This window comes from Vanellus vanellus (genome assembly GCF_965231255.1).
Source record: "Vanellus vanellus genome assembly, chromosome: 16".
In the NCBI taxonomy this organism is placed as follows: domain Eukaryota; kingdom Metazoa; phylum Chordata; class Aves; order Charadriiformes; family Charadriidae; genus Vanellus; species Vanellus vanellus.
In genome coordinates this window covers 4,811,026-4,824,998 of record NC_138921.1, presented here as the reverse complement: position 1 = coordinate 4,824,998, position 13,973 = coordinate 4,811,026, and the positions used below count along the sequence as shown (strand labels likewise).

The window sequence follows — 13,973 nt, the reverse complement described above, 5'->3', positions numbered from 1 at the left end:
GATATGCCACAGGTGCAAACAAGTGCCCTTTCTCAGAGCGATGTATGGCACAGTCAGGAGACAGTCTACAACCCTGACTCTAGTTTTACAGGTGACACCCCGCATTTCATTTGCTCCTGTCTGAGCTCTGGCAGCCACCTGGGCCGGGTTGCCCAAGAGCAGAGGCAGAGAGTGCACAGACCTGCTCCAGGAGCCATCAGTATGTGGGTGAACTTGCGTGGCAGTGGCAGGAGGCTGGAGCTTGGCACCACTCGCTCTCTCTGTCAGTCTGAATGAGGGAGAGAAACAGCGCGGTGACTTGGGGACCAGCCTGGCCGCCCTCCCCGGCCGCTCGCGGGTGCGGAGCCGGTTGGGCGGTGCGTACCCGGGGCTCGGCCACAGCTCTGCTCGGGGCCCGCCGGCCGGTGCGGTGCGGGCACTGCCGTGCGGGGCGGGCAGCGCCGAGGACGGGCAGCCTCTATCCCCCCCGGGTTGCGAGGGGGACTCGGAGGTGCCGAGGCTCCGGGAAGGAGCCTCGGGTGCAGGCGCCGGGGCTCCCCACTGCCCGGGGGTGTACCGGGGCGAGGAGAGCAGCCCCGGTCCCGCCACAGAAGCGACCGCGGCGGGTGCCGGTCCCGGTCCCCCTCCGCCGCTCCGGCTTTAACCCGCCTGGTGCCGGCGCCCGCTCGGCGGCGGTGAGACACCGGGGGGCGGGCCGGGGGTCTCCGGGGCCCGCCGCGGCGAGCCCGAGCGCAGCGGGTCAGGCCCGGCTCCGTCGCGGCGGGACTGAGCCCGCCGTCCTTTGTCCGCCGCCCCGGGGCAGGTGCGGGTGGTGCGGCCGGGGACAAAGCGGCCGCCGAGCTCCCGGGCTGCTCCCGCCGCCGCCGCCGCGGTTGGGGCCAGGCGCGCTCCCCCGGCGCGGTGCGGGCGCGGCTCCCGGTGCTCGGCCCCGGCGCCGCCGGCGGGTTTTATGCGCAGGGCGGCCGGCGGGCCGGCGGGGGTGGGAGGAGCCGGGCAGGTTGTGCCCGCCGGGCCCTCCTCCCTCGCTCCCTCCCCGCCCGGCGGAGAGGGGTCGGGGGAGGGGGCAGCATGGCCTGTCCGTCCGGCCCCTTTTCCAGCGCTCATCTGCCCCGGGAGTGCGGCGCCGCTCCTCGCAGGGAGAAGAGGTCCGAATGGAGACAGACGGCAGCCAGCCCGGCCTCGCCTCCCCGGACTCCCCGCACGACCCCTGGTACCGCCGCGGCGGCCCCCACCGGACGCCCCCGCCGCAACCCCCCCTCCCATCCTTCCCCCCGACCCCGGCCGCCCCCTCCCCACGGCCCCGGCCGCCCGGCCCGGGCAGGCGCGGCGGCGGCGGCGGTGCCGCTGCCAACATGGCCGATCCGCGCCCTCCCCTCCCCGCCCGGCCCCGCCGCCGCCGCCGCCACCCCCGCGGGGCGCCGCGGCCCCCTGGCGCGGCCCCGCTCACGGTTCTCTTCTCCTTCCCGCAGCAAAATGTTCATCGGGGGACTGAGCTGGCAGACCACGCAAGGTGAGCGCCGCGGCGGACCCGCACCTGCCGCCGGGGCCGGGGGTGGCGGGGCCGGGGCCGGGGCTGGGCCCGGCGGGGGCGGCGGGGCCGGGCCGGGCCGGGACACCCAACGGTGGGCGCTGTGCTTGCAGAGGGCTTGCGGGAGTACTTCAGCCAGTTCGGCGAGGTGAAGGAGTGCCTGGTGATGCGGGACCCGCTGACAAAGAGATCCAGGTGAGAGCCCGGGCCCGCGCCTCCCTTCGCCCCTGCCGCGGCCCGGCCGCCACTTTAACCAACTTTCTCTCTTCTCTCCGCATCCCCTCTCCTGCCCGGGCTGCGGGGCTCAGGGGCTTCGGGTTCGTCACGTTCATGGACCAGGCTGGCGTCGACAAGGTCCTGGCCCAATCCAGACATGAACTGGACTCCAAGACGGTGAGATGACTTCTCTCATCTCAGGGGTGCATTTGCCGGTGGAGTGGCTGTGCTCGGAGCAGCTGTCGATTGCGGTGTTTGATTTCCAGTTAGAGGTTGTAAGCTATCGATTCCTGATGCAGACCAATTGGCCCCTTCTGTGTCCCACTCACCGGCGGGTAGCCCAGCTGCCACCCGAGCACTGGGCTCGCTGTCGACCTGGGGCCGATGTCCTGGCGTGGGTCTGCAGCTCCCGGTGACAGTTCCCATCCCACCCATCGGTTGTAAGGCTCCCCTGAGGAGTGACCGTGGCCCCCTCAGAGCTGGGACACCAGAGCACCTTTGGGGTGAGGATTCGCACCAGGAAACAGATGCGTTTGGGGAGAGGGGAGCCGCCCCTGCCCCCTGTGTGCCACCAAGCATCGCTCTCTCCCCAGGGGTGCCGTCCCCCACTGCCCAGGCCCCACTTCCCCCAGCTGTGGTGGTCCATGCCCTCCCCTCGGCAGAGAGCCTTCATGCTGCGCACCCCAGAGACTCTCCTGTGGTTTTCCCCAGGCGAAGTTTTTGTAACGGTCATGGAGGTTCAAGACTTTATTGTCTCCCAAGCATGGCCAGCGCCCGCCCATGTGGGCTACCACCGGCCTCTCAGAGCAGCCGTGGCTCTGGCCCTTGCTCTGCAAGCGGAGGCTGATTATGAGCCCCAGCTGGGCCAGCAGAAAGATTTTGGTGGCTCCCTGGGTCGGTGGTGTATCGTGCCCGGTCCTGCTTTGTAAATCTGCGGCTCTTGGGAGATGTGCAGGCGGTTTTGGGGGGTGGGGGTGAGGTGTCTGAGTGGGAGGTCCCTTCTCTTTAGTTTTAGTGACTTGCCTTCTCCTGAATTTCTTTTCCTTATTGCTGCCCCGGGGTGAAGGTGAGGCTAGGGATGGGGGAGCAGAGGGGGCTGCGAGGGGGTGGCACGGTGAAGCGAGACGTTCTGGTTCCGAGCACGAGCTGCTGAGGAGTCCAAATGCGCAACTTTATTTCTTCCAGCGCGTGGCTCTGGCGTCCTAGCCTTTATCTTGGCAGAAGGGAGAGGGCGGGAGAGCGAGACCCCCTTTCTTAGGGTTTACGGCGTGAGTTGCAGCGAGATTTATGTCTGTTCCTGTTTAACTGCCTGGATCGCTCCCTTTGATGTGCACAGGTCCTTCCTCCCCACGGGAGCTCCCGGTTAAACCTACCCCAGCCTTCCTGGCCGAGGCTGGGTCCCCAGGACTCCCAGCCCTCCTCCTTTCGGGAGTGATGTAAAGTGAGTTTTGCTCTGGGGGAGGGTTACGGTAAAGTCTTTTGAGGAGGGCCCAGGGCTTTCTTTTTTTTTTTTTTTTTTTTTTTTCTCTTTCTTTTTTTACTAGCCTGTGTAAACATGGTGTCTGCTCAGCTAGTCCCGTCATGAGTCTGCGGGCTGGCATAGACCCCTCTTGGAAAGGCAAGTGATGGATGTCTGTTGTAGTGCTAATCCCGAAAATGTTTTGGGGGCTAGGAGTGAGCCGAAACCCACTGTCTCCATTCTTCTTCCCGAACCACTGCTGCTGCCTGTGCGAAGCCGCTCCACGGCTCATCGTGCAGCCCATGAGGGTGGGAGGGACGGGCAGGGCAGGGGTGGACGGGTGGGCGCTGCAGAAGAACAGAAGGGCCTCATGGCGCAGGGCGCATGGGGACCGGCCAGCCATTGAAATTCCCAGCTGCATCTGCTCCGCTTGCCCTGCCGGCGCGGCAGAGAGGATGGGGGCAGTTTTGCCAGGGCCCTTCCTTTGTTAGGAAGTTTGATTCTCTCCCCCCTTCCTTCTTATTTTTTATTTAGCTTGGTTTTCAGCTGGGTCAGATGTTCTGGTGTGTTTTGCCTGGTGAGAGGTCGGTCTTGTGGTACCTCATGGAGCCTCCGTATGGCTTTTCCCTGCTGAGCTGAACGGCTCTGCTGTGAGTCATGGGTTAAATGACACAAACTCATCTGAATCCTAATTTAGGGTTTTATGAAACTTTGCAGGAAAAGGCCCGGTGTCCTGGAAGGACAGCCTTCTCTCAAGGCTTGGTGTCTTCTTGCCAAGCTGTACTTGATAGACAGTGTCTGCCCAACTTGTTGCTTCGTTGTTTTCCAATTCTTCCTACCCTAACGAGTGCTGTTGGCCCCATTCTCCGGGGAAACCTTGTGCTTTTCAGACCCCTCTTTGTTTGTAAGCTAGATAGCAGCAGCCTACGGGGTTATTTATGGAAATGCTCGATTTGAGAATTGGCTTTGCAGTCTCAAGGTAAAAGATTTGCGTGACTTTGTAAAGCTGCAGCTGGCTGGTGCCTTGAAGAGCGGGCTTGGTGGTGCTGGGTCGTCCTGTTGTTTCTTTGTTGCCGTTACCGAGTTTTTTGCTGGGTTTGTCTTTTGTGGCGGAGGGAGCGATCTGTGGCTCTCAGGAAGCGCAGAGCAATGGAGCGAAAGTAGCTGCGGAGGTGTGATGAATGAACAAACCCAGTCCTGAGGTCTCACGGGTCCTTCCCTGTCCTCCGCCTGCTTTGGGGCACTGATACCAGCTGGGTTAATGCAGGAGTTATATGACCTGAGCCATTAAATGGTGCCGTCGGTGGCCTGAAGAGCGTTACTGAGGAGCCTGGCCAGTCCGCTTGGTACACCTGCGACGTCAGTGGGATTCCTTGTCCCCAAAGCATTGCAGGGTGAAGTGGAAGCAGTTTGTGCTCGAGTGACTTCCACTCACCACAGCCTGATCTGGGGTTTTGTTTTTCGGATACAATCTGAGCAGTTCTGAATGCTCTTACTCTTAGCAGATTTCTATCTAGGTTTGTAAAAAGGATCCATTACGTCAGTGGGTGACACTGAAACACAACTCCTCCACAGAGCTATTTGTTTTAACACCAGAAATGAGGGAATATGGTACCAGTGCTTTTGCTTTAATTAGAAAGACTCCAGCCACTGAGGAGCAGTCCAGTTCGAGTAACTTGAGTCCGGCACTGAACTCACTCCCCTCCGCGTGTTCCCAGGGCTGCCCCTGCAGTCGGTCTCCCCGGCCTCCCTCTACCTGCAACAATAGCTGGTTGTGCAGAAGAATTTGTGAAATGACTGCCTGCTCCCTGCAGCCAGGAGAACGCGTTATCTCTGCCCAGTTGATCACACTCAGGGTAATGAGAAAATGAGGCCGAGCTTAGCATTGCTGAGTTTGAAAGCATCTTCTTGGCAGGAGCTGAATGACACTGGCTGAGAAGTAAAAGACAGTAGATTATTGTTTTTGCTTATTATCTGCCATCAACCTCCTGGTCTCTTGCCGTCCCCTGTCCTCAGAGTTTGCTGTGGGTGTCTGTGCTGGCCAGGAAGCTGTGTGTGTGTGGGGGGGTGTGTGTGGGGAGGGAGGGTTCGGATGCCCCAGGGACGCACCGGAGGGTATGCTAATCTGCCGGTGCTTGGAGCTTGGGGAGGGAGGTTTATTTTTGAGTTTATTTGTGCTCTTCAGTTTTGCCTCTGTTTACTTACGTGCTGAGTTTATTTATGTTGTAGGCTGTGAGTCAGAATGGAGGTGGGGAAGGCAGGGAGAGAAGCTGGTGGAAGGGCACAGGGAGGCCGAACTCCGGGGCTGTGTGACAAGTGAAAGGATGTGGGGCGGGAGGGTGGCCAGGCTGGAAAGCTGAACAAAGCAGCGAGAGGGGCTGGAGAAACACAGCTTCCTTTGGGGCTGTTTGAGCTGCTGGGCCGATGGGACGACGCTCTGGGCTGCCCTCCCAGCTGCAGCCTGTCCAAGTGTGGGGATGAGCCAAACCTGCCTTTATCACCAGTCTTTGTAAGCTGATTTGTAGGTCTGGATCATCCCCGGTGTGATGTAACTTTACAGGAGTTGCTGTAAAAATAGGCTCTAAAGAAAGAGGTGGTGGCTGAGGAGGAGTGGAGGCTTCGTGGGTGTTTGGCTTGCAGCTGCGTTAGGGTTGTCCCGGCTTTTGTGGTGGTGTGAGGCCAATGCAGGCACGCGCTCCTCCGTGCTGAGCCCAGCAGAACGCGCGGCACCTGGATGGCGGCACGGGGACCGCAGCTATGGCCGGTGGCAGGTTTATAGAGAAGCTGAACAGGCACAATGGAGGGCTCAGCCTGCAGAGGGGAGGCATAGCGTCATTGTGTGCGGTGCAGCCTGGGGAGAGGGGCAGCACGCTGCCCTGCGGCCACAGCCTCTGCAGCCTGTGGGGCTTTGGACTCCTTGCTTTAATTTGTGCTGTCCTGTCTGCTCTTTTATTTCTTTACCCTGTGCTTTGTGGGATGAAATATTTGGCTTTTTGTGTGCTGTCTATTTTCTGTCCTGTTTTACTACCCAGGTGAGCTCTGTGCTTGTAGGCAGAGTGGAGGGGGAGAGTAAAAAGGCAAAAGAAAGCACTTTTAATGTGAGGCTGGTGATGCAGGGCACCTAGGGGCAGGCCGAGTGGGAGGGTGCAGCTCAGCCTGTTAATCCCAGCATGTGATGGGCTCTCGGGTGTGTCTGGCCAGCACTCAGCCAGTGATGGACCACTGCATGCTGGGACTTGTAGTCTCCCTGGATTACACCTTACCAAGAGGGAAAGATGTCTGCAGCCAGCTTCTTTTTATGTACCTCAGGTAGATTCTTTGGGGTTTTAGCAAGGTGCCATGCAGGCAGGGACAGCCATGAGCATGGAGGAAACCCTGCGTCTGTGAATAGGCAGCAAAAGTGTGTTCACCTGTTCTTCCCCACATCTCTTTCAGATTGACCCGAAGGTAGCATTCCCTCGCCGAGCACAGCCCAAGGTGAGTACTGCAGGCAGCCTTTGCCACTCCAAAGGGTGAAGTTCGTGGTGGTGAATCTTGTCCCTCTGTGCAAGGTTGCCAGTGCATGCAGCGGAGTTGCTCCTTGGGGTTTGCTCAGGACTTACCTGGAGCAGGAGCTGCAGTGCTGCATGGCCAGTGTGACGTGCTGCGCTGTGGTGCGCTCCTGTCAGGTTCGCAGCTCAGCACTGGGGGTGCGTGTGGCACTGGAGGAACCAGGAGGCCCCTCCGTTGTACTTTAGGATGCACTGGTTATTGCTGGTGAAACAAATGCTGCCCAGGGCTGTCCTTTTTAGGTTGCAGCCGGTGTCTGGAAGTTTCAGCCCTTAGGAGGTACAGAACAGCTCCATGCTGCATCGTGATTTGGGTGGAAAGAGGGTCGTGTGTATGGATAGGTGTATGTCAGAGAGGGGGAGAAGGATTTAATTTTGTGTGCTTCACCACTGGAAAAGGCAGGAGTTTGGTGTTGGACCTTATCTACAAGAGGCTCTGGCATCGAAATGCACAGTTGCAGGAACTTTTTCCAGGTGTGCAGCTAGAAACTTTTAACTGAGAAGCCAGCAGCAGGCTGAAGACTGCCTTTAGACTTTGGGTCTCCCTTTAACTTTGCTCTTGGACAGGAATTTTAAAGTTTAGAGTCTGTATTCCAAGTGCTGTGACAGGAGAAAGAGCTGGGGAGAAGCAGTGTCAAGAAGCAGAGAGGGAAGAGGAGACTGGTGCCGGGAGGGAAGTAAGGGGGATCAGGCACTGAGAACAATTGGTGAGCAGGTATCCCGAGTAACTGGAGCCAGGAAGCACATGGTAGGAATTGGGTTAATTCCATTAAGCAGTTTGGTGACAGAAGGTGCTTTAGTGTTAGAACGGGCTGCTCTCCAAGCCAGGGAATTGCTGCGGATTAGCCCTATGCTCCTTGGGGTAATTAGGACCATGTGTCCCTCTGAGAGCAGGGGTGTAGCCAAGCAGCTAAGGGGAGGATGCAGCTGGAGAGCTGGTTCAAAGGATGTCGGTGTGCCTCAGCCTGGCAGCAATGGCCCCTCTCAGGGTAGTTAGTTTTCTTCCTTGTCCCAACTGCGTGAGTGACAAGTGGCAGAGGGATCTTCTCTTTGCCTTCTTGCAAAGGCAAAACAGATTTAACTGGGAGTTGAGTGGGCTCCATTTAAGTGGCTGGGGAATGGGTCTGCAGTGAGGCTTATTCCATGCACGACTGGATGCTGCCTGATTTGTAAGCTGGGAGGGTGAAGCCTGGGGAACCTACCTGCGCTGGCAGGCCTCCTGCCCGTCTTTCCACTCTGGGAAGCAGAGTGGCATCTCTGGGGGAGGCTGGCTGTGCAAAGTGGCAGGGCTGCAGGAAAAGCTGCAGGGCTGGGGAGTGGACAGTTGTGCCCCGCGTCTGCGAGGCACTGTGAAGGTGCCAAGAGAGCAGCAGCAGGTTAGCAAGGGGAGAGGCTGGTAATGGACCGTCTGACGAGGAGGTGGTGGCTGGGTGCTGAGAAGCACAATGGGGTGGTGCAATAATTAGCCTTGGGGTCCAACGTGGGACAGACCTGCTGGCCTCTTTTGGCCAGGGGTGGAAGCTCAGCTGCAGCAAAGGGGCAGGCGCTTCCCAGCAGTGGAGGGCAGTTAGTGGCCTTTTGAGTCTCGTTCTCTGCTCCCTCTGGGTTGATTTGGTGAATTCCTGTCCTTCTCTTTTCCAGATGGTGACCCGAACGAAGAAGATATTTGTGGGTGGTCTGTCTGTGAACACTACTGTGGAGGATGTGAAACAATATTTCGAGCAGTTCGGGAAGGTAAGTCTCTTGAGTGGTGTTGGATCAAAGCTGTTGCTTCTGGGGCAAAAAGGAGATTTCTGAACTTCTGTGGAGGCCGGAGTAGGAGCTTGTGAGTCTTTTGCATGGGTTTAAGTAGATTGAAGGTCAGTTACAGCCGCTGGGTGGCTGTAATGTCTTTGTAGGGGCTACAGCCAATGACTCCTGCCCTGTGATGATTTGAAACAAGTGTTTGTGCTTTTTCATGGAGTTGGTGGAACATGGGCTAAGGGAAATGGTTTTCCAGTTTTTCCTTCTCTGGAGGCCTCTTGTGGCCTGCAGATTCACAGTTTGTTCAGACGCTGGAGGAAGATTTGTAGACGCTCCTAACAGAGCAGATGCAACATCAAACCTGTGATTTTGGCCTCTTCCTAACTCGAAGCCTCATGATTGAAATTTTGGTAATCCTTTATTAAAAATAAGCCCTTTGGTCCTGAAACTTCTTCTGCTGAGTCTTGGGCAAATGTTGATGTTAGTTTTGGATGTTTAAAGAAAAATTTGGCACTATGACTGTCTCTTGTGGTGGTCTGACTCTTCTGTGCCAGCTGGTGGCTTGGGGAAGGGTGGGCTTCTGTGGATGGAAGTCACTTGTGCTATGGTCCCTGACAGCCAGAAGTGCAAATTGAGAGTCAGGACTGAATCGGAGGATAGAAGGGGGCTCATTCTTGGCCCTCCAGTTCCCTGTCAGGAGGCTGTGAGTATCCCCAGGAGAAATCTCAGTAGCATTAGGCTGAAGATCCCAAGATTTTTAATGAGATTAAGAACTGAAGGGGATCATCGTACCCAAATGCTGAACACGGTCACCTCTGGGGCAGGTCACTGTGACTCTTTCACTGTTGTTTAGTGGTGTCGTGCTTGGGTTTGCTGTTTGGGGCAGGAAGTATTGGATTCTGTAGCTGTTGGGACCTTCTTGCCTGGCTGCAGGGACAGAACACAGTTTGCTGGGCAGTAATCCAGCCAGGATGTTGCTGGTAGCATCATGGATGTGGAAAAAAGTACCACATGAACTGTAGAGTGTGAGGGATGAAGGCTTTGTTATTAAATTTTCTTCTGAAAGATCCTGCAAAAGGGTGATGTTAAGGCACATTAATTAGTGGAAAGAAGGGGAGTTTTGTTACCAGTTTTGCCATATCATTGGAACTTTGGGGCAGAAAGTTTGGAACAAGTGTTTGCTCAGTACCTTTGTTCAGCTTCTGAAGTCAAATCTGCATGTCCTGGGATGCTGTTGTGACTGCAAAGCAGCACTCTTGTATTTCTGTTCAGTCCTAAGGGAAAGTGGCAACAGCAAAAGTGGTCAGATAATCCCTGTGTTTGTAGTTGTTAGCTCTGTGTGGTTTTATTTTCTATTAGAAATAAGCAAACTCTATTGTGTCCCCAAGAGCTTTTACATGGTGTCACTGAAGGTGAATTGCGTGTGCTTCTGCACTGCTGATGGATGTGTTCAATAGGAAAATAAAATGTCTTGGGCGTAATCCCCTAACTGTACTGCTGTTAATTTGAAGCAGAAGCATGTCGTGTAGCACTCTGTTTACAAGCAGCTATAGTTTCTCTAGTTTGAGAAGTACTTTCTAGTTCTTTTGGGATGTTGTGCTGTTGTGTTCCTCTTGTTTAATGGTCATGTGCTGAAAGGTGTCCTGACGTCAGGAGACTGGCAAGAACTGGTTGTGTCAGATTGTTTTCTTGCGACTGGGCAGAAGGAAGAGTTCTGCATAGCTTAGTGCGATTCATTTCTGAAGAACCAGCATCCCGGGCAACATCCGGCACTCCAATGCTGCATGAGGCTGATGCAGCTGGCCTCTTGGCTCTGGGGAGTTTCTGTGGGGAGAGGTCAGGGCTGGTCAGATTGACTCTCCATTTTTGGGGCAGTTTTTTGACTCATCTGGCCATTTCAGCTGAGGAGAGACTCTTTAGAGCTTTTGTATAAAGCAACTCTCCTGGCCTGTAACCATGCTCCAGGCTAAGCCTCAAATAATTCATTGAAGGCCAGGAGAACTGTTGCCTGAGAAATTCTCTCCAGTAAGTAGCTCTGTGTGGCTGATGCTCAGGATCAGTGGGAAAGTGTGTTTTGGAGGAAAGCCTCCATGTCCACCATCTCTGGGGTTCTGAGCTCTGAATGTGCTGCTCTGTGGTTTCTAGGGCTAAGAAAAGCCTGTTGCCTTCGATTTCAGATATGACTTATGGAGAACATGATTTTGGTACACAGGCTCTTTTGGTGTTTATGATACTCTGGGGCCTCCTAGCTTTCAGAGGTCTCCTAGGAACCCTTCTTCAGAGGTACTCATGGCACCTGACTCTGTGGTCTTCCATCTCCTCAATTTATGGCATCTTTAAGTGAGAGGTGGTGAAGCTTCAGTTGTGTTATTCTCATCTTAGAAAGCCTCTCTGAAAAAGATATTTTCTAAGCCATTTGGGCCAGTACTTCTTATGAAATTGGATTGGGAATGTCTGAAAAGGAATTGTTCAGGATGCCCTTTTAAAGCATTTCCTTGGAGGACTTACCCTATGAGGAAATGGCTTTGTCTATGTTCCCTCTTCTTCCGAGCAGCCCCACAGTTTTCTGGGATCTGGTGGGGAAAAAAAATCGCTGCTTTTCCCTCCTTCCTTTCCAGGAAGGCATGAGAACGCTTAGCATCTAGAGAGGAGAGAGAGGGGAACACAATTCATCCTGCCTTGATTCCTCAAGACCAAGGTACCAGGTTCCTGGGGGTGAGCTTTAGTCAATCTTTGAGAATCCAGTGGCAAGCTCAGTTTGGATCTCAGCTTCAGGCAGAGATCATCCTCTGCTTCTGAGGACAAGGGAGTACAGGCTCCTGAGTGCTTTTATGTGAAGGTTATCTTCTAGGTAACCCTCAGGCCGCAAGCCTAAGTGTGTGTTAGATTTGCCACCACTTCAAGCCTTTAAATTATGATAGATGCTTTTTGAAAAATACATTTTAGTCCAGAAAGAAAGCATGCACGTGCTGTAGGAATGATGAGAGGAAGTGCTATGGCCTGCAGTACAGACGAGGTCAAATTACATTATCATAATGTTCTCTCTGGTCTAAATCCGTGAATTGCAGTTTGCAAGCCTACCAAGGTAGCTGGCATTGGTGCATCTCGGGTCAGAAACAACACACCTCTTGTGTCCATTAGCAGGACAAAAATGAAGTTTGGTTGGGCTGGAGATGCAAAGGTTTCCCATTTCATAAAATAAAATTCCCAAGTCTGATTTTTCCATTTTGGTATTTCCACTTGCGCTATTTTTATTTTGTTTTCTTTCCTTTCTGTGCCCAAAACCTCTCTGCTTTGTAAAATGGAAGTGGCAAAAGAAAAATGAAAATGTGTGAGGAGGAAATCCACGAGTATTACTTAGGGATAAAGGAAGAAAGGGAGAGGCTGGCACCCCAGTTCTTCACATCAAAATACTTGGTTTTAACAGGCACAAAAGGTGAAGCTTCAAAGAGGATCCCAAATACAGTGTGTTTGCTTCAAAGAAGGATCACTTCTTTTTTTTTTTTTTTTTCTTCCAAAACTGTGAATGAAAAATATGGGCTGCTGTTTTCCTGAGGAAGAAAATACAAAGGGTTTTTTTAGTACAGAGAGGGAGACTGAGAAGTGCTCTCAAGCTGGCTACAGTTTGTCAGGTGCAGCTGCTAGGGCTTTGAACATAGCGGGATCTCTAGGAAACACTTCTGGCTCCAAAACTCAAATCTCTTTGAGATGCAAGCTAAGGCCATGGACATGCTTTCTAAAGGAGAGTATTTTTTCAACTGTAGGACAGAAGTCCTGGAAATAATTGCATTCACAGTATCTGAAGCCAAGTGTCTTGGCTTAAGCTGGATGGTGTTGGAGATCTTTAGACTGCACAAGGAAGTATTTCAACAGCCTCTCTAGATTCAGGCTACCACCCTCATTGAAACCTGAAACAGAAAGAGAGGGGAAGATATCTTGCACCTACCACCTCAGGCGTAGCTAGTCCTCTGTCTAGTTCAACATGTATGGGGATGCCTCAGAGGAGCTCAAGTCCCAGCTTCTTCCTTTTCTACTTCAGTCTGTGGGAACACGTTGTTCTGTATTATTTTGGGGTGGGAAAAGGGGTTGTCCATCAGAGTAACTTCTTTGGACCATTGGGTCTCTGATCTTGTAAGCAAGGTTATTTGTTTCAAATCGTAACTGAAAAAACTCAGATCATCTTTTTTTTTTTTTCAAGGTTTTGTGGTAGAAAAAGTCAAATTGCAAGATAGGAAGCTCAGAACAAATAAGGTCTTTTTGTCATGGAGCTTATCTAAGCTGTGAAATCTTTGCTCCAGGGTGTTGTTGCTAAAATTTGCATAGGCTCCAAAATGATGGGACAAATTCATGGAAGGTCTTTTAAATACACAGCCACCCCTTTGAGTTCAGGAAATCCCTGACTCACAAATGGCTGGAAGATGATGGAGTACTCTGGGGTCTACAGTAATATCCTTGCCTTGTCTTTGTGTTTTTTCAAAGGTGTTTGTTGTTGGTTGGTATCTTGGGGGGGATGTTGTCAAGGTGGACCTCTGCCCTAACTTGGTGCAGCCAGTCTTTTGTTTGTCATTAGGGGAGAAGTTGATCCTTTCAGAAACTAGAAATACAGAGGTACTGGAAGAAATGGGGGCCTGGACCCAATTCAGGTGTTTGAAGTCATGGTTTTCTTGTGTGCTTTTGCGTTTTGTGAAGCAGAAGTGCAAGAATATTCACAATGACGTCTTTGTATGACTCACTAATCAGCTGTGGCTCCAAAGGTGCTTGAAAAGTGCTTAAAAACAGTCTGCATCTCTCCCTGGGCCTCCAGGTGATCTGCGTATGTGGATGAGTCGGTCATAAAAACTCAGCCACTCTGTGAGGCAGATTGTGCCGAGAGAGAGAGATCTGCTCTCTAAAAATATCCTGGAAGCAAACAAGAAAAAAGATCTGCTGAGTTCTGAGGACGATTCTGACCTTTAGGCTGCCATCTAATACTCAGTCCAAATTCTGGACTGTTTGCCTGAGACGGGGTCTGAGATCTTCCCTCGGGCAAAGACTCTAGTGCTGTCCCGACCAAGAGAAAACCCCCATATCTGAGACGCTGGATTTGATGAGGGTTTGCGTGTCTGTCACAAATGCATATTCATGTACACCTGCCAGAAAAATGGTGTGGTTGACTTGAGTATATGAAATGAGTTTTCCCTGCTGACTAATTGGAGAATCTTTAGATACTGATAGTGAATTTCTTTAAAGGAAGACTTGTTCCTGTGCTTACGGTGGGCATGATTGCCTTCACTTTGGATCGGGGGAATGTTAATTAATTAATCCTTAATCTGCTGCTCTCTGGAAATTTCAGGGATCAAAGCTACTTGTCAACCTGCTGTGGATTTCCAAACTGGATTTTGGATTTTCTTCCACAGATCAGAGGGCAATTTATGCAAATTCTCACACGTAACATGGTTGCAATGAACAGATGGGGAGGGGAGGGGAGGAGAAGGGGAAT

General features: G+C 53.3%; 1 protein-coding gene across 1 annotated transcript in view; it reads left to right on the top strand.

Moving 5' to 3' along the window:
* Window positions 1–1,125: 1,125 nt before the first annotated feature.
* The window catches only part of MSI1 (musashi RNA binding protein 1), a 29,792-nt gene continuing 16,944 nt past the window's right edge, over window positions 1,126–13,973 (top strand). Inside the window, exons 1-6 of the mRNA XM_082491456.1 lie at window positions 1,126–1,210; window positions 1,470–1,510; window positions 1,642–1,723; window positions 1,837–1,921; window positions 6,639–6,680; window positions 8,393–8,485. Coding sequence (XP_082347582.1) covers window positions 1,152–1,210; window positions 1,470–1,510; window positions 1,642–1,723; window positions 1,837–1,921; window positions 6,639–6,680; window positions 8,393–8,485 — 402 coding nt within the window. The 5' untranslated portion in view covers window positions 1,126–1,151. The remainder of the gene's footprint in view (window positions 1,211–1,469; window positions 1,511–1,641; window positions 1,724–1,836; window positions 1,922–6,638; window positions 6,681–8,392; window positions 8,486–13,973) is intronic.